Raw genomic sequence first — 24,898 nt, forward strand, 5'->3', positions numbered from 1 at the left:
CGTATTTTTACTTTTATCTAATTTTTCTCCTGTTTAAATATTTCCCCATATTTTTAACCTTTCAAAAAAGTGTCCTCCGGTAGAGCAGGTGGCAGTATTATGTTTAACATTAGCTGAAAAACGTTATCCGCCAGTAAACACACAGAAGAAGAAAACAGGAACAATAACACAGAAGAAGAAGAAAACATATGGATGGGGGCACAGTGAACGGGAGATAGATGGAGACGCAGTTGTACCTGCCAAACAAGTTAATACTTTATGTAAGTACCTGAACAAATGAGAGGAGACCTTCCCTTATTTATTAAAAGCAGAGTCGGGACAACTCGTGCTTTTTGTAAAGTGTGCCATTCAGATGTTAGCTTTGCACACGGCGGAATAAGCGATGTTCACCAGCATGAAAAATCGTCCAAGCACAAGCACGCCAAGAGGCACAAACACACACTGTCAATGACTTCATGTGTGACAAGAACTGTGTCGGAGGCAAACCAAGTGACCAAAGCTGAGGGAAAGATGTCGATGCTTTGCGCTAAAAATAATGTAGCCTTCAGCTTCTGCGTTGATTTCAGTCGCAGTGACGCGGACATGTTTCCAGACTCTGCCATCGCAAGGAAGTAGCCTACTCGTCGGGGAAAACAAAAGCCACACAACTCATCAATCATCAAATAAATTGATGATAATAACTCATCAAATAAAATACATAAATCTTATAAACATGTCTGTACAAGTAATACATACTTTAAATAAACATGTATTTCCTGAATGTATATACCCGTCCCTTATGTGTTTACGTTTACATTGGTGGCTGAGAGCTGTTAAGGTATGGGCGGAGTCCGGCAAAAAAATTCCCTTATTTTGAAATTCCAATGTTGCACATAACATAAACAGCTTTCATTATGTTTTTTCCCAGACAGGGAGCCAGAGGGTAGTCTACATGGAAATATTGTGGAGTAGCTCAACAAATTTGAAAAAATAGGGGTTGGATTTTTAATTAGGCCTATAGGTAGTGTGAAAACACGTGACAAAACTGTGAGTATGCGTGCAACGCCATTTTGGTTGGAAAACAAATCCACAATGGCGTCTAAAGCGAACAACAATACAACTCCGACTTCTTCAAAGTATTGTGACTCTCTGGAGTCCACTCCAAAGGCAAGATTCAGAGAAAAAGTCCAAATTTGCGGCCGTGACCCATGCACCCTAAAGCCGTCGGATTATATTGAGGATTTAGATTCATTACCGCTGATTGAATACCCGGATATTGTGAACTACTTTGTGCTACAAACGTTGTGGGCAACCAACGCACAAATGAAGGCGTACAAGAGCTTAGATGCTTATAATGTCTTTGTTTCTGGCTGGGTTGGTAGTCTTCTTACCAAACCAGTGAAAGATCCATGCCCGTGTAAATCACTCTCAAAGAGCTCGAGATACACCGCTCAAGCCGTGGTTTGTGAGTGAGAAGAGCGGCGATGTTATCCTCGCACGCTGTGATTGTATGGCTGGATTAAGCGAAGCATGTTCTCACATTGGTGCTTTGCTTTTTGCAAGTGAAGTAGTCTCAAGAATAAGCCAAACAAAAACATGCACAGAAGAAAAGAGCAAATGGCTGCCATCACATGTAAAGATAGTGCCTTATTTACCAGTTAGCGATATGGAGAAGTCAGTTCTTGCAGTGTTCGGGTATATCATAAGCACAAATGTTTAACGTAAACTTTGAAAACATAGCTTTAGCATGAGCTCTTACCAGATATAAAGTGGACGCCACACACACGGGTGAATTGTGCTTTTTCTTCTGTTAAATCCTCACGAGTTATGTTGCTAAACCAGCTTACGGCGTTCAGTAGACAGTAATTCATCCCTCTTTTGTGGATCGTTGTTTTTGATGATTGTAGGAAATCTAAAGAACCGTTTGTCTGGGTCACGAGTAGCGTTATGACCACAATTATACACTGCGCACAAGATTGGCATTTTCTTTCAATCTTAGACGTTTAAATACAAAGAAAATTATGAAGCGTTGCAGCAACTCACACGTGAACGGGCGCAGTCTTGGTTGTGTACCAACATGGCTGACTTAAGGGTTGGGAAATAAGCGTGACGTCACATGCACACGATCTTTAGGCTATAGCCAATATATTGAGTCACCTTTACTCCCAGTGTAGCAATCGAGAGGGCATGACTAGTTAGCAAGTGAGCAGAATGTCTAAAAAATAATCTCAAATTATTGGATAGATGGTTTGAATAGGCTATAGCAGGAAGTGATATACACAGTTAGCTAAAAGTAATGGATACACATTTAAGGGACCTGAAAGGTAATGGATAAAGCTAGCTAAATCGCTAGCTAGCTTAAAAGTAATGAATAATTAGTCAAAAGGTAGGGAAACCACTGCTCTAAAAGTGTTCATGGTCCTCTGTAAGTCTGCAAGTCCCACTTGTTAAGTAACTACAGCGTTGAGAGAGATGTTTATTTCAGGCTCTTAGTGTGTTTGTTCTACACTGTTTTTCTGTGTTGTGTCTTCATCTCTCCAGTAGAGGGCGCTATCCGTTGAACAGACAGGAGGCGGTGGGGGGATGTTTATTAGACTGTGGCCGTTGGGGCCTGAACAGAGCAGTGCTCTGTGTTCCTGCTGAGGTGGGATCTGTGTGTCGGGACCAGAACACACGAGTCTCAGTCCTTCTTACCGCTCGCCTCGCATACCCCTCCTGTACATGTTTACCCTCGAACGCAGCCCAAACTGTTTGTGAGTGAGGCTCTTTTTTCAAGGCAGCTCGCCCCCCAGCCCTCTTTCCGCCAAATAAACATTGCACCGGAAATTGCAGGGATATCTGGGATTTTTGAGGGGTCCTGGTGGAAAGGAGGAGAGGGCTAGAACAAGGGTGCTCTCTGTGACACCTTTTGAGGTGAGGGGAGGGCAAAGACGCAGAAGGGGGGCGGGGGGTGGGGTGATCCAGAGGGGAGGGCGTGACCTTGCCATGGGTGGTTGTTGGGGTGGGAAGCATCACCATATACACTGACGAACAGGTACAGATGACGCAGTTTCCTTTGACCCCATCAGGAGAGCCGTTGCCTAAAGTGCGTGCTAAGGCTGACCTCGCGTATCACAGAAGGCTGACACAGGCTAAAGGTCAAGAGGAAATGACACTCTGTGACGCAGAGCAAACTGTACTGCACTAACAGATAACGACTTCCTGGGATCGTTGTAAACTGCTGCACCTGATCGCTCTACTCTCGCAGCTGTTTATTCCCACTCCCATCCTGGCTGCACAAGCCTGCAGTTGAAAATACAACAGCCATTGATGAAGCTGAGGTTTCATAACAGCCCGTGACAAAGCACGCATGAATGGCAGGGTGTGTGTTCTTTGCATATACAGGACTCCCGCCTTTGTGTGTAAGTTTTGTCCCAGCTCGCTCCCCATAAACCCTGACGTCTTTATTTGATAATAACAGCCTGGTGGCATACGGGAAACACACACATAAAGCCTGTTGTTGAGCAGATTGCGCCAAGAGGATGATTACAGTTGATGACCTTGTATTTATCCCAATTAGTGTGAAACTGTATCCACAATCATTTTTGAGTCTTGCTGGTCATCTTTTTTTAAATGTTGTGACTCTGTCTACGCTCACCACTGGCCTGTAATTGGGATATGCTAAGATGTCTGATGCTTATGTACACTATGTCTTGATTATAGTCAATTAGGCCAAATGCAATATACATACGGTATATATGTATATTTAAATACATATACATGGGAAAACAGGAATTGTACAGATAGAAGTTTTAATGACTGTCTTTCTCATTTGTCTTTGAAGTTTTTAGGTCTTGAATATCTTATGACACAGAGCCATATACTGTATTTACATATGCAGCCACACATCCTGATGAGAGTGTGAATTTGTGAGCATGAAATAGAGCAAATATTGACAGGAATGTGTTTGGATGTGTGGACGTAGACGACAAGTGAATGGGATGACAGACAGCTGTGTGTGTGTGTGTGTGTGTGTGTGTGTGTGTGTGTGTGTGTGTGTGTGTGTGTGTGTGTGTGTGTGTGTGTGTGTGTGTGTGTGTGTGTGTGTGTGTGTGTGTACTCTCCCTGTCTCCTTATCCTAACTCTACTCTTATACCGAACTATGTTTCAGTGTTTGGGAAGTCAACAGTAGGGTTCCTGTTCTTGGTTTAAAAATAACTTTGGGACGTAAATTCCTTGCCCCCCTCCTCTCATCCTTTCTTACAGGCATTCTCCCTTTGCTTGATTTTCTTTCCCATTTCTTCTGTTTTGGAACAGGCTGTGCCCTCTCTTTTTTTCTTTCAGTCACCTTACATCTGTCAATGCTGCACACACACACTCATGCATGCACATATAGCCTACTATACATACAGCAAAAGATTCAGAGAGAAATTATGGTAATAATAAATGCACTTTGACATGAGTGACAACATAACTAATTTACTTCACTTTAGTTGTGGTAAAAGAACATAAAATAAAGACGACAAACGTAAAAATAAAACGCTGTACTACAGAACACTACTGTGCCTAACATCAGCATGCTAACATGCTAAGCTAAGCACACAATGTTCACCATCTTCGTTTAGCGTGTTAGCATGATCCATATAGCTAATTAGCATTTAACACAAAGTATCCTACAATTGAGGCTAAAGGAAATGTCATTAGTGTTGCAAGTGTTTTGTGTCTCTTTGTGTCTGTTTTGGGGTCATTTATGTATCTTTGTGGTTGTTTTGCCCCCTTTTTATAGTCATTGTGAGTCTCTTTGTGTCTTTTTGCAGCTGGCTTGAATCTCTTTTTGATTGTTCCGGGGTCTTTGTGGTCATTTTGACTCACTTCCTAGCTGGTACTTGTCCCTTTGAGTGAAATTCTGTAGGTGAAGGCCAAGGAGGCCCTTCACACTTTGGGCCTCTGGACCTATGCCCCGTAGGCCCGTTCAGTAAGCCACCATGAATACACCCCTACAATTTTAATTTAGGGGGAAAAAACAATAAAACACCCAACCCTGCTATCTCCTAAAAGTCAGACAAAGGAAAAAATTACATTACCTTTGTGTGACCCCCACTCCCTCCCTGATTTTGCACGGTCACTTACAAAGTGATATTAAAGACACCTGTCCTCTTGCATTTATGAAGTCCTGAGTGATATTGACATTAGAAAGGTTTGCAGCTAAATATATATTTTTTTTTTTTCTTAAATTTTTTTTTTTGAAAGTTTGTTGAAACTCCATATTTAGCATCAATTGGTGTAAATCCAGTTCAGATAAAAATCTTAAAACTGTGTTTGTACCTGTGTACATATTCATATTTATGTGGTTGTTTGTAGGCTGTGGCACATAAAGAGTTAGAGGAGTGTCGCAGCAGCTAAATAAACACTCCACACCTGTCTTCCTCTCCACTTCCATTCCCCTAGTGTATAAACAGCCTCTTTCTCACATACACACAAAGCTTTTCTTACGTTAAAACCACCACTTTTCTGCTTGACTCATGTTGTTGTGCTCTTTGTGGCAAAGAATCAAATGTGAAAAGTGAGCTGCTTTTGTTCCACTGACCTCACTTTACTCTCCTGTTCGATCTACTTCCTTTTCTTTATTTCTCACTGCCTAATATTTCCCTGGCTCCATGCATGTGGCTTACACCTCTCTCTCCCCTTCACCCCCAGTCTGTCTGTCTTTTATTTCCACTGACTTGTTTTTGATCTGTTTCTCACCTGCCGTTGCTCGCCTCCCCCGTCACCCTCTCCCTCCTCCTGCACGTCCAACCATTCCTATGCCTTTTTAATAGTAGTGACAGGGAAGGTTTTCCATTGAACTCTTAAAGCAGACTTGTGTCACCTTAACCATTACGAGTGGACATTCGCTGTCAGCTTAGAATGTAAAGGTCACCGCGCAGGGCAACTTCCCAGTGGCAGTGTCTAGTATCCTCAAGAGCTAATGAATGCCTCCAGTTGGGTGTGTTGGAAACTCTGCATGTTTGTTTATTATGTCTAGGATGGAAGCCACCGAGACCAAAGTGGAAAGGGCACATTCTTTGATGAGTCAATGGAACTTAAATATGAATACAACAAAAACATATTTCTCTCTCTGCATGTGTGTGTGTGTGTGTGTGTGTGTGTGTGTGTGTGTGTGTGTGTGTGTGTGTGTGTGTGTGTGTGTGTGGTGCAGACAAACACACACAAGCTTCAGAGGATTCAGTGTTTTTCTTTCTTCCTTCATTTTCTCTCTACGTGCTGGGCTTGTTTACACGGCCTGTTACATCACCTCCGCACACTGACAGTGAGAAATGGCTTGTGTGGGAAGAGGATGGAAGTTTGGTGAATACATAATTTTGCTCTCTGTGCAGGCCTCTGTGTGTCTGTGTGAGAACATTCTGTATACCGGTGTATGATGGTGTGTATTAGCCACAGTTTGTGGTTCAGGGGTTACATTACAATCGAGTCTGAAAAATAGATACCCAGCAATCTTTAAAAAACCCAAATAGTCGTTTCACAGCAGACGGTATTTCCCGAAAAATATTTAGTCTGTTGCGCAATAAAACAAATATTTGTTTACCCTTTTCTAAAATTGTGTGTATTTCCTTTCTAGGCAGCTGGAAATAACACACCCCATTGCTCTTTTTAATCCAGCTGGCAACATGGCTGTATCAGGGCAACAACTATTGGGTAGATGTTGTGTGTCAAGTTTGTCTTATCTGTGATGCAATACAAATATTTGTTTCTTAACAAAATGTAAAGTAAAGTGATTCTATCACGAATTAGTGCTATTTTAAGAGATTTAAACATATTTTGATGATTATCGGGATAACATTTTGAATCGCAATTATTTTTGAAAGGATAAAAGTGACATCATATGTTCATATCGTCTCATGCCTGGTTTCAACAACTATTTGATGGATTGCCATTTAGTTTGGCACAGATGGAACCACTTTGCAGACTTTTCATCTAGCGCCATCATAAGGTCACAATTTGTGTTTTTCTACACCTTGGATCACAGTCAAAACTAATGTAATCAGCTTCAGCTGTACTTTAAGTGCTAATCAGCAAATGTTGACATGCTAACATGCTAAACTAAGATCGAGAACACACTAAACACTATACCTACTAAACATCATGTTGGCATTGCCAACACGTTGCATGTTGATGATAGTAATTAGCAATATAGACAACTACAATTATATATATATATATATATATATATTCTTGTAAACATCTGGAAGAAAACCAAATTCTATCTGTAGCACCATAACAAATATTTATATATATAAATATTTGTTATGGTGCTACAGATAGAATTTGGTTTTCTTCCAGATGTTTAGAAGATTCTCAAACACTGGGTTTTTCAAACATCGCTGAGTATTTATTTTGTAGACAATCGGATGCTTAGGTCTGTGACTCAGATGTAATGGTAATACATGAGAGGCACAACATCGAGCTCTGTGTGTGTGAGCTTTCTATGTCTGTGTTTGGAGTGGGTTTCTTATACGCAAATATAGTGTGTACGTATTTGTTGATGTCTGTGTACCCTACTGAATGCACCACATGTGACCATTTGGTAAATACAGGGGGTGATTTATAGAGGATGAAGGGGGGATGATATTTCCCCTGTTGACACAAATAAATAAAATAACTGTGTCCTTCTGCTTAATGATACATTTTATGGAAACTGCAATGGAAAACAACTATTTAACCACCCACAATCCCTCTCACTGAATTTCAACAAGCAGCCCACTGCGTGCCTGTGTTTCCGGTGAACACTTTAATGTAAGGTTTTAGAGTGCATACAGTAGATGTGGAATATGTATTTAACCCTCTCACATAGAGTATCAGTGTGTATGTTAGCCACCAGCTCAGGTACTGCAGATGGCTGGTTTCCTGTGTGCGTGTCTGCGGGGATGACAGGAAGATTATCCAGGCGGCAGCCCTTCAAAGAAAACCTTAAGCCAAATGAACTAAATTCTTGTCTGTTTACATGGGTAACTATTTGTGTGTGTGTGTGTGTGTGTGTGTGTGTGTGTGTGTGTGTGTGTGTGTGTGTGTGTGCGTGTATGTGTGTGTGTGTGTGTGTGTGTGTACGTACGTGTGTGTGTGTGTGGGTGTGTGTGGGAGAGGTGGCCTGGGAACCTCTGAGTAGGTAAAAGGGATGTGGGGGCTAAAGACAGGATATGGAGGGAGGAAAAGAGAGTGATGAATTGCATGGGAGATTATCATAATAATTTTTAACATCACTATACCCTACTTCAAGCAACACTTGGCTCACCTTGTATATGTACTTTATCTGTCCAGCTCTTGTCTAAAAGTATTTTTATAAAGTGGGGGAAGGAAATTCCTTGCTGTTTTCCATGGCTGCCCCGAGTATTAATGTAGCACAGACTAGCAGCTGAGTATATTTATTTTACTTTTCACAAAGCAGCAGCCGGACAGAGGCATGCGTGTGAAAAGAACTTTAAAGCATGAAAAATATTATTTTCGCTCAAACATAAATAAATAAACACCCAGAAGCCAGGTCCTCTTTGGAATGTAGTAATTCTGAATTTTTATGAATGACTGCATTCATGCTTGGCCACGCCCACTCCCCAAACCTCGGCTCTTCGCGTTGAAGCTCCAAGCCCCGCCCTCCTCCCTCCCTGTCGGGATACCTTGGCCGCGCGCCTGCCTCCTAATTGGTTAAAGGAGGTCTGGGGTGGGCGTGGCTGCCATAAAAAGCACGGGGCTGATATAAAAACAAGCCTCAAACTTTGATCGATGAAAATGTACAAGTGATGGAAGAGATTAAAGGAACATCGTGCATGTCGGATTTAACCTTTGTGGACAAAAGCTATTGTTTCTGAGCCTGTGGAGGATTTATTTTTCTTTCATATAAACTTTTTTTTTCATTTTCTCTTCTTCTATGTGAATCAGCTGACAGCATGGGAATACTGCTATTATTTGCTGTCTTGCAAGTGGTGACAGTCGGCATGGTAAGTGCATGAAGTTTATTTTGTGCCACTGTTCATGTAAACACTGAGGAATAAAGACTCACGTGCCTGTACTCTAGTGTAACTGCAGCTCCATCGGATTGAGCCGCTGTCGTCTGGTTACATTAGCCTTACAGCCTTATCTTCCATACATATCCCCGCTGTAGGCTACAGCATGTCAACATAATGGTCGAATGAAATCCAACCTATCCACTGTTTAGCTGCACACAAGTGATTAATAAACCTGCTATACACTTAATTTCTCCTTCCATGACTAAATGTTTGATTGTGATGTTTGGATGATCTGTGGTAATATTTGCGGGTTTCCAAAATAATATTATTGGATTATTATTAATGATGCATTAATGTGTAATTGATGCATTTCACTGTTGTTTTTGTTGGTCTAGGTGTAGCCAATTTTAGCTATTTAACTATATATGTATATAGTTGGGTAGTTTCATCTGTAATAATGCATCATGCTTTTTAAGATCATCATATGTTTTGTATGTAAAATCGTAATGTGTTATGAGCAAAGTCAAATCAAATCATGTGGAGTAAAATAGTACAATATTTCCCTCTGAAATGTAGTGATGTACTTGAGTAAATGTACATTCCAACACTGCCTATTTCTACCTCTGTATCTACAGTTGAGACACTTTAACATCTAAATAAACTCATAGAAATTGGTCCTTAGGGATTGTTTGTGAGAGTGTTTAGAGGGTTCCTTAACCTAAGAAAACATCATCAATCGCTTTTAAAAAAAAGTATATGTACGTACGCTCTGTAGGTTTGAAAATACACTGCCGTAATATTATCCAACAGTTTCACTAATGGAGATAAAAATACACTTACGGTCAAAATGAACTCACTGCACACTATAAATATTATGTTACTTTTGGTTAGAGGATGTTTCAAGTAGCATGTTATACACAGCGGAATGCTAAAAATGGAAAGGTTTAGTCAGTTCATTGTGTAATGTCATATCCTTCATACCCACACGAGACCCTGAAGAGCGAGTTGAGCAGTGACATGGGAACACTGAGACCTGACCCGGGTTTAGACAGTGGCAGAGTCAGGAAGGGATCCCTTTTGCTGATCTGACTGTGGACAGGCAGACTGGCAGCTCTCTGTGATCTCAATACCTACCGGGAGTTGTTGGTGTGTGTATGTGTGCGAGTGTGTATGGCGAAAGAGGAGGTGAGAAACAAAAGATAGGAGGTAGGAGGGTGGGGGGGATTTTGGGTCAGAGAAAGTGCCTTTCATCCCCAGTCACCCTGGCAAATGCCAAGCGGAAGGCGACAGAGGGTTACAGATATCCCTGTGGGGCTTGGGACAGTGCTGGGTATTCAGCAAATGTTTAAGCCTCACACACTTTGAGGAATTTCTGTGATCTGTGTAACATAAGTCAAACTATTGTCCTGCTTGGTTCCAGTGTGGCTCCTCCTTACATGGAAAATGTACATGAAGTTGGTTTGCCATATTCAGGTTAACTAAAGTGCACACTGTGTCCCCTCCTGTAGGTGACTGCTGGCTGTCCAGTGGTGTGTGAGTGTCCGGCAGGGCCTCCATCCTGTCCCCCAGGGGTCAGCTCGGTCCCGGACGGCTGCGGCTGCTGCAAGGTGTGTGCCGCGCAGCTCAACCAGGATTGCCACGAAGGACGGCCCTGTGACCACCACAAAGGCCTGGAGTGCAACTACGGCAATGATGTGGGCCGTACCCATGGCATCTGCAGGGGTATGTACCAAGTGGCAACCTCCAGGTCTGAAAAGGGAAGCCAATGGGAAGTGCCTTAAACCTGCATTATTTCAAATGGCTAGCAAGGGGTGACTCCACTGGTTGCAAAAGAAGTCCGATTCTATAGAAGGCTATAAGAAAATTCCCCGACTTCTCACTTGATTTATCACCTCAGTAACATTTTCCTGATGAGTTCATGGTCTCAATCGTTAGTTTCAAGTCTTCTTCAAAACAGCACAATGTTCATTTAGTAAATTATGGTCCCATTTAGAGTAGTAGTAAATAGACGATAAAGTCGTGTATGCTTTAGGGCGGGGCTACCTTGTGATTGAAGTCACTACCACAGTGTTTTCCGGTTTGGGTGTTGTCTGTGTTTTCGATTTAGACCTTTAACCCTTTCACAGTGTATTTCCAGTTTGTGAAAGTTAATAGTATCATTTTGGTCCCCTAAAAATGTTTTGTTCAGCGTTCAGTTGTACTTAGTTCCACTCGCTCATGTCACTTCTGGTTCCGAAAAAACAATTCGGCGACGGCCATAAACCAAGATGTCAACAGCCAAAATGCCAAACTCAAGGGTTCGAAATGCTAGTGCTCAAACCAATGCGTGATGTCATGGTGACTATATTCATTTCTTAAATGCAGTGTATGGGTACGTATCACAGAGGTGGTAGGAAGGCTGGAGAGAGGAGAGGGTCAGATGCAGGGGGAGTTTTTTGGGTTTAGATTGGGCATTGAGTTTGGGGTTTAGCTCGGGGTTGAGTGAGGGAATGTGTAACTTCAGGGTGGGGAATCTGGCTTCCAAGCCAAGCGGCTGGAGTTTCTCTTTGATAGGGACTTCAGGTTTGAAGCCCGTGCCACGTTTCAAAAACAGAGCACCTTCATAAGCTGTGACTGAAACCCGGCCAACTCCGGGATTTATATAAGTAGTTCAGTGTGTACACAAACAGCCCCATGAAACACACAAACACGCACACATGCACACACAGTGGTATTTTTATATGTGTGTTTATTTGGGGGGTTTCTATATAAAGGGGGGTATCCGGGGTGTTGTATGGGGAGTCCCAGTCAGGGAGTGAGAGGGAAGGACATTGTAAACAAGTCCAAATTCCTTTCAGATCTAAGAATAGAGCCTGCTTCATAAATGTAGAGATAGTGTGTCTCACCCTCTCTCCTCTGATCTCCATGCATATTAAAGATACATTTACATATGAGCCTCTTCCTGTTCTTTCTTCCTGTCACTTCATCAGCTTCATAGTTTTCATTGGATCAAGAATATTTGATATCTGAACGCTGTGTTTTTCAGCTGATACCAGTAACTGATAATTACCTGCTTCTCATGACCGATACCGATAAGATAACCGATAATTGCACTTTTTTTGATTTTTTTAAAAGAAATTCATAACCTGTAGTTTATGTACACCTGAGGGTAGCAAAGGCTAAAATATAGTGAGCAAAGATGGATGGTTTAATATTCCATAACTCTGACCTACCCAAACCTAACTGGCATCACTCTTGTTAACACAACAAAAACAAAGAACAGTTCTGACTCTTTAAAGGTTATTTTCTAGTAAAGTACTTTGAAAAACTTGTATTGCAAATTGCAATGTGTTGTCTTCCTACAAAACTGTGAAAAACGTTCACCACCTGTATCAGAGTGAAGATGCTCCTTTTGTGAAGTCAATAAAAGCAATTTGGTTTAATTAGTCATTTATGGGCTATAATTTAATTTATCAGTACAATACATAATATTATAAATTTCCCATTATCAGACAATAATGTATCGTTACGAAGTATACTGTGCATCCTTATTAAGTAAAGTATTAAGTATTTTTGAGCAACCTGTGTGTCTTCTTCCTTTCCCTCAGCAAAGGCAGAGGGCCGCTCGTGCGAGTACAACGGGCGGATTTATCAAAATGGCGAGAATTTCCGCGCTGGTTGCAAGCACCAGTGCACCTGCATCGATGGAGCGGTGGGCTGCGTGCCTCTTTGCCCCAGCCACTTGCCCCTGGCGTCCCCTTCCTGTCCCGCTCCGCAGCTGGTCAAGGTGCCAGGCCAGTGCTGCCTCACCATCGACTGCCACAAGGGATCGACCGTCGTGCCCCCAGTACACCGCCGACCCCAACCTCCAATTTACTCGCCTTACCCCTTCATCCCCTACCCGGCCTACCCCTTCCCAAAGCCTTATCCGAAACCTTTCCAGAAGTTGTTCCCCTACAAACCCAAAAAGGAGAAGGACACCCTAGGCAATGAGCTTGTGGAAGTGGGGCGCAAGTGGGACAAGCAACGTGGAAACAAGCACCTGGCGGGTAAGAGAGGGTGCCGCCATGTCGCCTCAGAGTGCCGTCTGTTTCCTCTACGCAGTAAAGCATCATGTTTATGTTTTAGCCATTTTGACGTACAAACGGCCTCACTGTGAGTCCTTTCCCCTGCATTTACGTGTGTGTGTGTGTGTGTGTGTGTGTGTGTGTGTGTGTGTGTGTGTGTGTGTGTGTGTGTGTGTGTGTCAGCATTTATGTGAGTCTTGTTTTCCACTGGCTCCTTGCACACCAGAGGTGCTCTCTCTCTCACACTGCTCTCACACAGCACATACCTCTGTCACCCAGCTTTCCCCTCTCTGTAATCACCCTCTCTATGCGTCAGTGTTGCCTGTTCGGTGAATGAGGCTAGTGTGCTTTGCATCTCTGGACCTCTCCTTTCTCCTCTCTCTCCCACTGGCCCTTTTCCCCCTAGTTTTACTTTTGCTGATCTTGCTTCTCTTTTTCTGACTCTCCATATTTTGCATCGTCTATTGTCTTCTGACACGTCCTCTGTTTCATCTCTCCTAGCCTGGAGGCAGGTGGGAGATCAGTGTGTGGTTCAGACTACTTCCTGGTCCCAGTGTTCCCGGAGCTGTGGGATGGGCGTCTCCTCTCGTGTTACCAATGACAATGCCCGGTGTAAGCTGATCAAGGAGACGCGTCTGTGCAACATTCGGCCCTGCAGCACCATGTCTATCCCTGCCAAGATGAGGAATGTGAGTGGTGCTTTTAAGATTCTCAAAAAGGGATAGATTGCTGTTCTTCATCTAATGGACCACAGCCATGCGGTGTAGCCAACATGCTAAATAGATTCAGGAAAGGATTGCTCTTAAGGGGGTCAGATTGGTATTAATATCATGGCATGTATACAGTCCCCACCCCTGAATCCCTATGTTGCTGGAGTCCTTTCTGGTCCATTCGGTCTATTCACGGTTCTGTTGCTGTGTGGGAAACATCCCCAGCAAGATGACGACAGAGCCGATTTAGACCACGTTTCCTCTGTGCAGCTTCATGCTCAGTTCATAGTTGTCCCATTATGAACTAGAAGGGCACTCAAGGCCATTTCTATAAGTGAAACATAATGTGTGTATCCGCCCCGTGATTCGGATCTGCTCCAAAATGTAATGGGTTCTTCCTTGGCCCATGCTACACCCTTCCACAGAGTTTCATGAAAACCAGGAAAGTAGCTTTTCTGTAATCCTGTTGACAGACAACAAACCACCAAACCTAACCAAAAACAGGAAGTTCTTGGTGGAGGTAATGAAAGTGATTAAAAGCTTAAATGATTAGTTCAACATTTTGGGAAATTATAAGTCACTTTTCTGCACAGTGTTAGATAAGAAGATTGATACCACCTTTATGTCTGTACGGTAATTATGAAGCTACAGCAAGAAGTCGATTAGCTTAGCTTAGCACAAAGAACGGAAACGGAAGGGGAAAACAGCTAGCCTGGCCTACCATAATTCCATACCATTTTAGCGCCTTGAGATTGCTTTTAGCTTTGAAGGGCGCTTACAAATTCAATTTATTATTATTATTATTATTATTATTATTACCTCTAAAGTTCACTGATTGCCGTGTTATATATTGTTTGTTTAAAAACTGAAGTGTAAGAATTACATTTCCAGGTTTACAAGAGTGTTCATGTTGCGGACCATTTGTTGCCGACATTGTTATTGTCACCTTGTTTCCAAGTTTTTATTTTAAATCATTGCAGCTTTTTTTTAAATAACACAGCAAAATAAAAAGTTTTGGGCATTAATCCCAGAACTTTTCAGAGACGTGACAAAGGAAATATATTATTATTATCATTTGTTAGTGGGGGTTTGGATCTCTCCCACGCTGAACCTGCGAGACTGTGGCTGTGAGCTGCACTCAGTGGCTCTTTGCTACGTGATTTAAAGAGCACTTGATTCGCCCACTCTCTCTCTCTCTCAAACATTCTGCCTCTCGCTGTGAGCCACTCATGAGGCTGATGCGTTGTTATGCACCTGTTTATCTGTGCTCTCCCAATGTTTGCAGAGCTGCTGTGGCTGTTAATGTGCATCAGTGTCAATCCTTAACTATGGCTGGCATGTTCCTCTCTCTGGCACTCGTCGGTTGTTCTGACCTTTACTTTGTTTTTCCCTGTCTCTGTACTTAACAACATTAACTTTGTTTTTTATGGCTAAGAGCTGGAGTAATGAGTTATTTCATTTTGCTGTGAAGTATGTAGGGCTTGTTATCGGTAATCGATACCTTTAGACAGAAATAACCCAAGTTGTATCGAAACTTCTCCAGTCAAATGGTACCTGCAGTATATCATTTTTGTACCCAGATCTGGGAGGAAAATTACTATTTGTATGGTTTTGCTACCAGCCAATCACCACAAGCGCAACCCTATACAGTCTGTGGTGTGATAAAGCAGAGCGCGGTGTATTTCACAGAGTTGGCAGTTCAGCGTTACGAGAAAGAAGAAAGAAAAGATTATATAATAACCATGCTGGCGGCATGGCTCAAGGGATGGCAATACTGGTTACTTAGTCCACAAATCTGGTCCAGACTGAAAAATCTCAACAACTATGGGCTGCCTTGAAATTTTGTAAACACACTCATGGTCCTAAGAGGATGAATCCTCCATCCGCTACCATGGCTGTAGAGTCTTAAGTCTTGACTCCTTTCACTAGAAAACTGAATTCACTCTTCCTCTCTTCTCTCTCCCTCCACAGAAAGGAAGGAAGTGCTCTCGTACCCATAAGGCCCCTGAACCACACCGCCTGTCCTACGCGGGCTGCAGGAGCACTCGCCTGTATAGGCCCAACTACTGTGGCGTGTGTAGGGACGGCCGTTGCTGTTCGCCCCGCCGCACACGTACCGCAAGCGTGAACTTCGCCTGCCCTGATGGCGAACGCTTCAACCGGTCCATGATGTTCATCCAGTCCTGCAAGTGCAGCGACGAGTGCAACCATCTCAACGAGGCAGCCATGCCTCCTCAGCGATGGCTCTACGGAGACACACACAAGTTCATCGACTAGTAGTATCATCCCCCCAAACTACATTCCCTCACAAAAAACAGACATTAACTCCCCCATAGTGACCCCCATTATAGTATAGCTGTCCTTAGTGTATCTATGAGTAGACGCAAGCGAGGTGAACACGTTAAAACGTCTTTTCTGAAAGATTATTTGGGGAGGAATGGGAAGAAGAATCAGACGGGCGCATCTCCACCTTGGAAAGAGCAAAGTGACCAGCCCCTGCTTTAGTGTAGATAAAACGTTGTTTCTGGCCCGGCCAGACTTCTAAAGACTGTGACAAAACCTTTATGGAAAACATGGACGCAACCAGCCACCATGTTGCTGCCATGCACCAAATGTCCCCTGAACTCTTGAGACATTTGTTGGGGACGCTGGAGCAAGACACACAAACATAACTGTTTATTTTGTTTATGGTGTGGATTCACATCAGTTACTGAGCAACAGGTCTGACTAGCTGATAGAAAACCGGTTTGACGTTGGAGCCAAATATGAAACCTACTGGAATCACATGTCTGTGCACTCCAATAACTTAGTATTGATAAACCAAATGAAGACTTGTGGAGAAGACTTGACAGCAAAATAACGGGGATTGTGACGGCAGAAGATGGAGGAGCATCTCAGATGTTCTTACAGGAGTGTGGCTTGTGTCTTTTTATGGTATTTATTCACTGGTATTTATTGTTGAGACAGACATGATGACACAGTGGCCTGCCACCAGGGAAGGCGGGGCTGCTATGTTTGGAGCATCAGCGTGGCTGAATGGGGATCTGAGAGGGACTAAACAGCTGAGAGCTGTCAGCCATGAGAGGGAGAGGACTCCCACAGATCCGGGGCTTGACCCCCAGGGTCGCATTGGTCAGAAAGCCATATCTAATGATGGATGATGAAGGCTACAGGAGAAGAGGTGGTATGTACTAGAAAAAGACAGAGTTGAACCTGATGGGTCGAGGCTTTGTACGCATTATCGGGGAATATGTCAAAGGTTGTCTACACAGCTGGACTCATCCGCTGCCTTGCCTCCACAAGAAACCGAGACATTTAGCAAGCACCAGAAGAACAAGCCTGGGATTCTGGCGCCGAGACGGCAACCGCCTAATTCTGTGCAAATTACAATCCTGACTCTGAGGGGCAGCGAGAGAAAATCAGCAACTCTCTGGTTTGCTATAAAAATAAAATTTGAAAAACTGCGTCTACTGAGGTAAACATGTAATTTGTGACTCGCGGGTGGAACCGCTCTGGTGCCCAAGTCTGGCCTGTAATCGAGCAGCATGTCAGCTCACTGAAACAAAACAATAACTCATGCCTCTTCATGTTTAAGTATCTGTTTCTGAGAAATGCTGTTGAAGGCTGTGTTATTGGTCAGCAGAGAAGAGCTTCACAGCCCTGCAGAGGACGGGGCCAGAGGTCAATAACAACCTATTCCTAAGGACATTTTGGAGATGGGGAGTTATGTATTATTCTATCATTTTTTGTGGCCAAAATCCTTTACTATGACTGAAGAGCCTAAGCAACTTACTTAAGTGGAACTTGGGCTCAAGTTCACGCACCTTACAACAGCTTTGATCCAAGACCTTTTAATCTCATGCAAAGGTCATACAGAGGGACTGACTTATCTTCACCGGATGATCACCGTTTTCATTATCTCAAAGATGTGTTTTCTCTCGTGCCATAGACATTTTTTCAGTTTTCTGCAAAACTGGAAAATATTTGCATTTTCTACCCTCTCTTGGCTACAGCAGGCTTTCTCAGTAGAGACTCTGCTGCCTCGAATCCTGACAACCTTGTTGGGGGGGGGGGGGGGGTTAAACTTTACAGGTGATACAAATAAATTGTGTTTGGTAAATGTTTGCCATGTTGCCATTGCTATTTCCCTATGTAGATGCTGTGGTTTTGGTACTGTATGTCTAGTTTTGTTAAAGGACACTATAGAGCAGCTATGTACAGATGCATTGTTACCTTCTTTGTAGTTCTATCTGCTGTATAAGGGCCAATCCTTTTACGGAGTTATACTGAAGTAGTCCATGTAGAGTTTAGCACTGAACAAAGCAGGGTTCAGATCCTTTATGAGCATTAAGTGCCAATTTAAAAGCATGATGATTGTATGTCTACTAGTGTACAATATTTAATACCATCTGCAATAATAAAGTCACGCTTTGTAAGATTACATATTTAAAAAGAAAAAAAAGAATTGTTCACATGTTCCTCACTACTTATTGGAAACTGGTTTCCTAACATATTGGATGTTAGCGTTGGTATGAGTTCATCATTTTGCATTTTTAATAAAGACATTTTCACTCCTACACTTGGTATTGAACCTTTACCAAAGTGATAATTGTTCATTTCATCTAGATAAATTATAAAATGTTTTAATTCATTCTTAAAGACAGTTCACAGCCTTGATAACAGCTGGAAGGCTGTGCTTTGATACATGGCTTTGACCCAAATGCTAATATTTTCATGCTACTATAAAATGCTCACAATTACAACGCTAATACATTACCATGCTTACATTTGCTATTCAACACTTAAGTCCAGCACAAATGACATTTTGTGATTGTAGTTGTGTGAAATTTGTTTAAACCTGAAAATACCAACAGATACACATTACGCAGAGATGATTTCAATATAGGGGGGTGCTAATGACATACTTGTAATAAAAATTGCCAAAATTCACCACCAGGACTCCACTTGGATTTTTCATTTATTGTTGTTAGGCATTCAATTGGTAATTCAAAGAAATAGCTGCCATGTGAGCAGTCACTACATGACTTTTTAAAAGACTAACTGTTTCAGTGGGGGAAACCAAAAACACAATGTCCTATATAAACTAGCATGAACATTAAAAAAAGAGCTAAAATTCACTTTACATGTTCCTCAGAACTACTTTCCTATAAATTTTTGTTTAAGCTGTTTGAGATTCAAATGAATGAAAAGGGGTAGAGACAACAGCCTCACAATAGACCACAACAGTGAAAATGGCATTTTATAAAAAGTTTTAATTTCATAAGCAAAAAAAAAAAGAAAACAGTAAAAGACAAATTAAAAATCAACCCCCCCCCCCCCCCGTCGCCCAAAAATTGACAATAAAAATAAATGTTTGGTGAACAGAGAGAACGAGCAGAGCTTTCAAATCAACAGTGAAATACGTCTACATCCAAATACAAGACACAAGATCCATGAAGAGGAGACTTCTGCTTGGCTGGAGGACTCATCTGGACTGCTCGACTATAATAACAAACACAAAGGGGACAGAAGGAGACAAGTTGAGCATGATGAGCAACAGCTGAGCATACCAAAATTTCAGCAACAGGTTAAACATACAAGGGCAGAGCCCCAGTTACATGGCAGTAACAACTGCCGTCTAGTTGCCAAAATGACTAAAGATTAATTACAACAGCAGATTATCTGGGGGGCTCCAATTGACAAGATCTCACTGGATTAAACAGCGGGGCCAAAACACAAAACCAACAATTAGCAGCTCTAGCATGTTGTTTTGACAGTAAAGTGATTTGAACCCACACATTACAATCATTGGGACAGGCCGGCCCATCAGACCGGCTTCACTGAGGACATCAAGCACAACAGGCATTCGGAAATGGAAGGGCTTACTGTAAGAGGAGATGTCAATCTCATCTGGCAGCTCTGCCACGTTGACTTCAAAGCGATCCTGCACATCGTTCAGAGTCTTGGCATCGGTCTCGTCCGACACGAAGGTGATAGCCAGGCCCTTGGTCCCAAACCTACCAGCACGGGCAACCTGATGGGTGCAGAGAAGGCCCGAGTGAGTTAAATCCCAAACATGTAATAATTTAGACAAAGAGCAATCAGTGTTGGTTTAGTTAACAAAAACTATGATAAAGCATGTTGGTCAACTACCCTTTTATCCATGACCAGGGCAGCACTATGTACTGAAACACTAACTGACTATCATCATAACATGTTATAATGTTAATACAAATAAATCTGATGAGTTAGAGTATTCTTTGACCAGACTAGATTAAAATACCCAGACTTTTAGTCAACTAAATCTTTGAGTTAAAACACAAGATGAAGTTATCTAAATATGATAAACTAACAAGGACATTTGACACAGGTGTTAACATTAACACTACCAGCACTAACAGTATCGTGCAGCTATGGGGCGCCACTAATCACAAACCAAAACTTCTTTAAACCAACTTGCCAGAACTCTAAGACTGTACAAAGAACATTTGAGGGTAAACTGGTGCAAGCATTTCCCTTCTGCAGCTCTCACCCTGTGCAAATAGGTGTCAGAATCTTCAGGCATGTCGTAGTTGAAGACGATATTGACCCGCTCAATGTCCATCCCTCGGCCGAACAGGTTAGTGGCCACCAGGATCCGCCTTTGGAAGTCCTTAAATTGCTGATAGCGAGACAGCCTGAGGAGTAAGAAGGGGACGTGAGAGGGGACAAAGCACGAGAGGGAATCATCAACACAGCTGCTGTGGGCATTACTGGACTGTATCGCCCTTTGAAGGCAATGATGTGTTGAGTTAACTGATGAGGTCTCATGCCATAAACATACTTAACATTTGGAGCTCAATAGAGCACATGTTTATAAGAGTAGGTATTCAAGAGGAAGACATGTGCGTGTGAGTGGGTCTCACCTCTCCTCCTGAGCCATTCCCCTGTGGATGGCGATGGCAGGGAAGTTTTGTTCCACCAGAAGCTGTGCCAGAGCGACACAGCGCTGGACTGACTTGACAAAGATCACCACCTAGAGGCGAAGCAGAGGCGTTGAAATGCAGCTGCTGAGAGAACATGGGCCTACAGTTTGAAGCACTCACTGGACTTCTGATGGGATTCCATCACGCACTGAATTAGGGGATTCCCTGTTTCCAGTCGATGTGAATTTTATGTCCTACCAGCACATCTAAAAACTCACTAATTAACATGTTGTTTCCCGTTACTTTAATTTGTCCAAAAACAACAATTCACTGCTTTAAGGGGTATGTGTTACATCTTGCAGTGCTGTGTTATGTAGCAGGAGCTGTAAACATTTTGCTACCAATGTTCTCTACATCTTTGATTTGGAAGGATTAAAAAAAGATGGTGTTCTTCAGAAGATGCTGGTAGGCGGATTTAGATTTTTACAGTTTTCCTGTAAAGCACATTTCCAGTTCTGTAATCCCAAATGACAGGACTTTCTACAGCAGTGGAAACCCAGGCTACAGACTTTATGGTCACATTGGGTAATACAAACAAGCAGAAATCATAGTAATACAAAATGCCACATTCTACTGGGACAACCATGAATTGCGCAATAGAAGCACCACTTTACCTGGTTGAACTCCAACACGTCCAGCAGGTCAAAGAGCTTGCGGTTCTTCTCACTGTCCTTCAGCTTGCAGTAGTACTGTTGCAGGCCGTGGAGTGTAAGTTTGGTCTCGTCGTCAACAAAGACTTCCATGGGCTGTAAATGAGAGGTCAGAAGGCCGTTGAGCTAAATTTGTGGAGTTTCTAATTACAGTAGCAAAATGTGCAGCAGCTATGATGCACAAGCAGTTGTTTTTAACTGAATAAAACACTCATCGTTTACTTACATCCTGCATGAATTTGCGGCAGACTGGTCGGATCTCCTTACTCAGTGTGGCACTGAACATCATGACCTGCTTCTCATGGGGTGTAATCTTGAAGATGTCCTGAACGTCACGTCTCATGTCTGTTACACAAAGAGGTCCAAGACATAAATTAATACAGGATTAAGAAGTGTTCGGAGGGGAGCTGCCCTCGTCAGATAACATGAAGTGGAATCAATGACAGCCAAAATTCAAACACAAAAACACACCTAGCTGCTCCAACATTTTGTCACACTCATCCAGTACAAAGTGCTTGACGTTCTTCAGGGCGAGGGTCTTGTTCCGGATGAGAGCGAGGATGCGGCCCGGCGTTCCGACCACGATATGAGGGCAGTTCTTCTTCAAGACATCCTCGTCCTTCTTGATGGCCATGCCGCCAAAGAATACTGCTGCCTTTACCGTGGACATGTACTTGGAGAAACGCTCGTACTCTTTACTGATTTGGAAGGCCAGCTCTCGTGTGTGGCACATGACTAATACAGACACCTAATAAATAGACACAGAAACATCGATTCAGTCACTTGGCATCTTGACAATGTAATACACCAGAACGTTAGTAATTGATACAAATACCAGCTAAATTTCAACAAATCTCTATACCCGATTTAATACGGTAATTAAAAAAATATTTACATCTTACTTCAACACTCATTAGGTTCGCATACCGCTGTTTGTGAGGAAGTTTACCAGGTCATAATCTCTCATATCCATCTTATATTAGTGAAAAGATCTCCTTCAAACAATACTCATTTTTAGTGATACCCACCATAATGCAGGTCAAACGCACCACCATTACCATCTGCCAACATTAACTGGCCCTGCCCCTTTGTGTTTACAATGTAGCATTATGGTGGAATAATGTGAGCGTGCCCCCAGGGGTTTTAACAGTATGCAGTTAATCTCGAACCCCCCGGACCTGTGGTACTTTAATCTAAAACGAGTCCGGTCACATTTTCTGAATTTTGGCATCAACTGCGTATTTAAGTATCGGTTCTTGCGACATCCCTAGGCCTTTTTTAAAATGTTATTATTTAATCCGTCTTCTTTGTGAGAAATATCCACAGCCCATGTTCGTGTTGTGTCAGCACAGGAGAAATGTTTGGCAAAACCCATAAACATTTCATTATCATTTAAAAAGATATATGTGCAGTTAATCATCTACAACTTTTGCGTAATTCTGTCCATCACTAAATGTGTTTCTTCAAAGACTTCATTTTAGGCATAAAGGGTCTGGATGTCACAGACTTTTTACAGCTCAAAACAGGATAAACGCGAAAGTTCAGGGAGAGAAACTGGTAAAGCACTCTGAAGTGCATTTATTAGTTTGAAAGGTGCTATATAAACAATGTTTTATTGATTGTCAGCTGAGGCCGGAAAGAAGCAATTAAGTCCAATTGTATCCTTGTTTGTGCTGGATCAAATATCAGGTTGAGACTAGATGTAGGTATGTAAACAAATCTGTTTTTTGACATGCAAATAAAGGTTTACATCTCATCGTCTGGAAACACCATAATCCATGAAAATGCTACCTTTACGTAATCCTATAGATACATCTAGTGTACTTAACATGCATACTAACCTGTCCATCAACAGGTTCAATCTGCTGCAGCGTGGCCAGCACAAACACGGCCGTCTTGCCCATACCAGATTTCGCTTGGCACAGGATGTCCATCCCCAGGATAGCTTGCGGGATGCATTCATGCTGGACTAAATTAAATAAAAAAAACCAAAAGATTTAAGTCAGTGCATTCTAGTCATCATTGGATCAGGAGGTATATTAAGCTATTGTAGAGAGCCCCCGGACATGTTGCAGCTCTGCTAGTATAGTTACATTTTGTATTTAATGGGCGCATAATGCATACATTTCCTATAACTTGTGCATAGTATAATAGATAATAATAATAATAATAGATAGATAAAATAAATTCACCAACAACACCCTACTTGGACATGTCCGTTTGCTATATTTAACACACAACCAAATGTTCCTCACCTTCAGACGGATGCTCAAAACCACAGTCAATGATGGCACGGAGCAGCTCTGGTTTGAGCAGGAAATCTCTGAAGCCAGAGCTGTGGATGGAAACGTAGGAGCCCTTCACCTCCTTCTTTCCTGCGGGGGCTGCGCTCTCAGGGGCTCCTTGAGGCTCCTCATCTTCTTCATAATCGAGCAGCTCGTTATCAACATCATTCTCGGCCATTATGTCTGTCTGAAGGAGGGAAAACAGAAACGTGTGGTTTTTAATGCGTCTGTTTATCATCTACCATGGCTGTATCTACTCTCCTTTAGGTTTACATAGGAGGCTGTTAACTAAGCACAGCTGTGGTTTCCATTCTGTGCCAGCTTTCACCAAACGTTTTAAGTAGAATTAGAAAACGTGTCCGTGCACAGGCGTGTTTCTCTGTATGATTGAATTACAACACGAGTTTGGTTTGTGTACAGTGGTACAATAACTGAAGCGCTCCCCGCACACCCATTATAAAATGCGAGGCCATTGAGCTAAGCTAACGTAGCTAATTTAGCAAAGATCGAGAGGGCGCACATATTACATATTAAACCATGCCTACACTACAGTTAGTGAGGAGCATGTAAACAATAACAGTGTTCTTTAACACACTACATATCACATGAAAGTCTGGTCTAACATAGCCTTGGAGATTCGACGACGCTTTCGGATTGATGTTAGCTTCAGGGACGTTGACAACACTGGAAAGCTATTGTGTTGCATAACCGATGCTAACGTCGCAAGCTAACTTGCTATACGACAAAAAACTATTTTGCTAATGTACCAGCTAAACTACACACACACAAAATACAGAAACATGTCTTTAGTTATAAAGAACTCATTACGCGGAAAATAAAAAGGCTACGAACACATATGAGAAAGGTTGGTGGCTGGCGAAGCTGACTAATGCTAGACTACAAAACACTAGCTAGCTCTGATACGTTAACATTACAATTCAATGAAGGAAGATACATTATTCCAGAGTAGCTTCTTAGTAACTGTAGCGAAATCAACTAATTGGCAAATTCCGGGACATCAGTCGAAGTTTTGAAAACTCTAGTTGTGAATTAGATAAATATTGTATTCTTACCTTGTCGTTGTTAGCTACGCGTCCAACTACAGATCAAAACCGCATGGGAAGGCCTCAGTCGGTTTATACGAGTAACCGGAAGTACAACCTCCGCTGAGGCGCATTGATATCATTGGTGGATTTAGACAACCAGCGACAATAGCAGCCAGCCATTGGACAAAAAGTGTGCCGCAGTATAAAAAAGCGGGATACGACAGTGCTAAAGGTATGGA

General features: G+C 42.4%; 2 protein-coding genes across 4 annotated transcripts; one reads left to right on the forward strand and one right to left on the reverse strand.

Moving 5' to 3' along the window:
* Positions 1–207: 207 nt before the first annotated feature.
* Positions 208–18,714, forward strand: LOC115012081 (protein CYR61). Of its 3 annotated transcripts, XR_003832637.1 has the most exons (6): positions 8,761–8,948; positions 10,466–10,679; positions 12,545–12,985; positions 13,505–13,692; positions 15,685–18,546; positions 18,588–18,714. XR_003832637.1 is itself a non-coding variant. In XM_029437523.1 (5 exons), exons 1-5 carry the CDS (start codon positions 219–221, stop codon positions 15,988–15,990), a joined length of 1,191 nt encoding a protein of 396 aa, XP_029293383.1. In that variant the 5' UTR covers positions 208–218; the 3' UTR covers positions 15,991–18,631. The 3 variants fall into 3 exon arrangements, 2 of the variants coding, with proteins under 2 accessions (XP_029293383.1, XP_029293381.1); XM_029437523.1 differs by lacking the exon at positions 8,761–8,948 and adding an exon at positions 208–260 and having other exon boundaries at positions 15,685–18,631; XM_029437521.1 differs by having other exon boundaries at positions 15,685–18,631.
* On the reverse strand, positions 18,674–24,809 carry ddx39ab (DEAD (Asp-Glu-Ala-Asp) box polypeptide 39Ab). Its single transcript, XM_029437520.1, has 10 exons — positions 24,687–24,809; positions 23,584–23,800; positions 23,170–23,297; positions 21,800–22,076; positions 21,555–21,673; positions 21,293–21,424; positions 20,619–20,728; positions 20,246–20,390; positions 19,600–19,747; positions 18,674–19,215 (listed from the first exon to the last, which is right to left on the reverse strand). The coding sequence occupies exons 2-10, from the start codon at positions 23,789–23,791 to the stop codon at positions 19,199–19,201; spliced, it is 1,284 nt and encodes a 427-aa protein (XP_029293380.1). The 5' UTR covers positions 23,792–23,800; positions 24,687–24,809; the 3' UTR covers positions 18,674–19,198.
* Positions 24,810–24,898: the final 89 nt, after the last annotated feature.

Source organism: Cottoperca gobio, chromosome 8 (assembly GCF_900634415.1).
Source record: "Cottoperca gobio chromosome 8, fCotGob3.1, whole genome shotgun sequence".
Taxonomy (NCBI): Eukaryota; Metazoa; Chordata; class Actinopteri; order Perciformes; family Bovichtidae; genus Cottoperca; species Cottoperca gobio.

Bases quoted from the DNA above. Each gene is read 5' to 3' on its own strand.
- LOC115012081 (XM_029437521.1), top strand. From the start codon at position 8,898: ATGGGAATACTGCTATTATTTGCTGTCTTGCAAGTGGTGACAGTCGGC. The intron at 8,949-10,465 runs GTAAGTGCATGA...CCCCTCCTGTAG, and splicing joins AAGTGGTGACAGTCGGCATG to GTGACTGCTGGCTGTCCAGT. The intron at 10,680-12,544 runs GTATGTACCAAG...CCTTTCCCTCAG, and splicing joins TACCCATGGCATCTGCAGGG to CAAAGGCAGAGGGCCGCTCG.
- ddx39ab (XM_029437520.1), bottom strand. From the start codon at position 23,791: ATGGCCGAGAATGATGTTGATAACGAGCTGCTCGATTATGAAGAAGAT. The intron at 22,077-23,169 runs GTTAGTATGCAT...TCTATTTATTAG, and splicing joins TTGAACCTGTTGATGGACAG to GTGTCTGTATTAGTCATGTG. The intron at 20,729-21,292 runs GTAAAGTGGTGC...CTTCGCCTCTAG, and splicing joins ACGTGTTGGAGTTCAACCAG to GTGGTGATCTTTGTCAAGTC.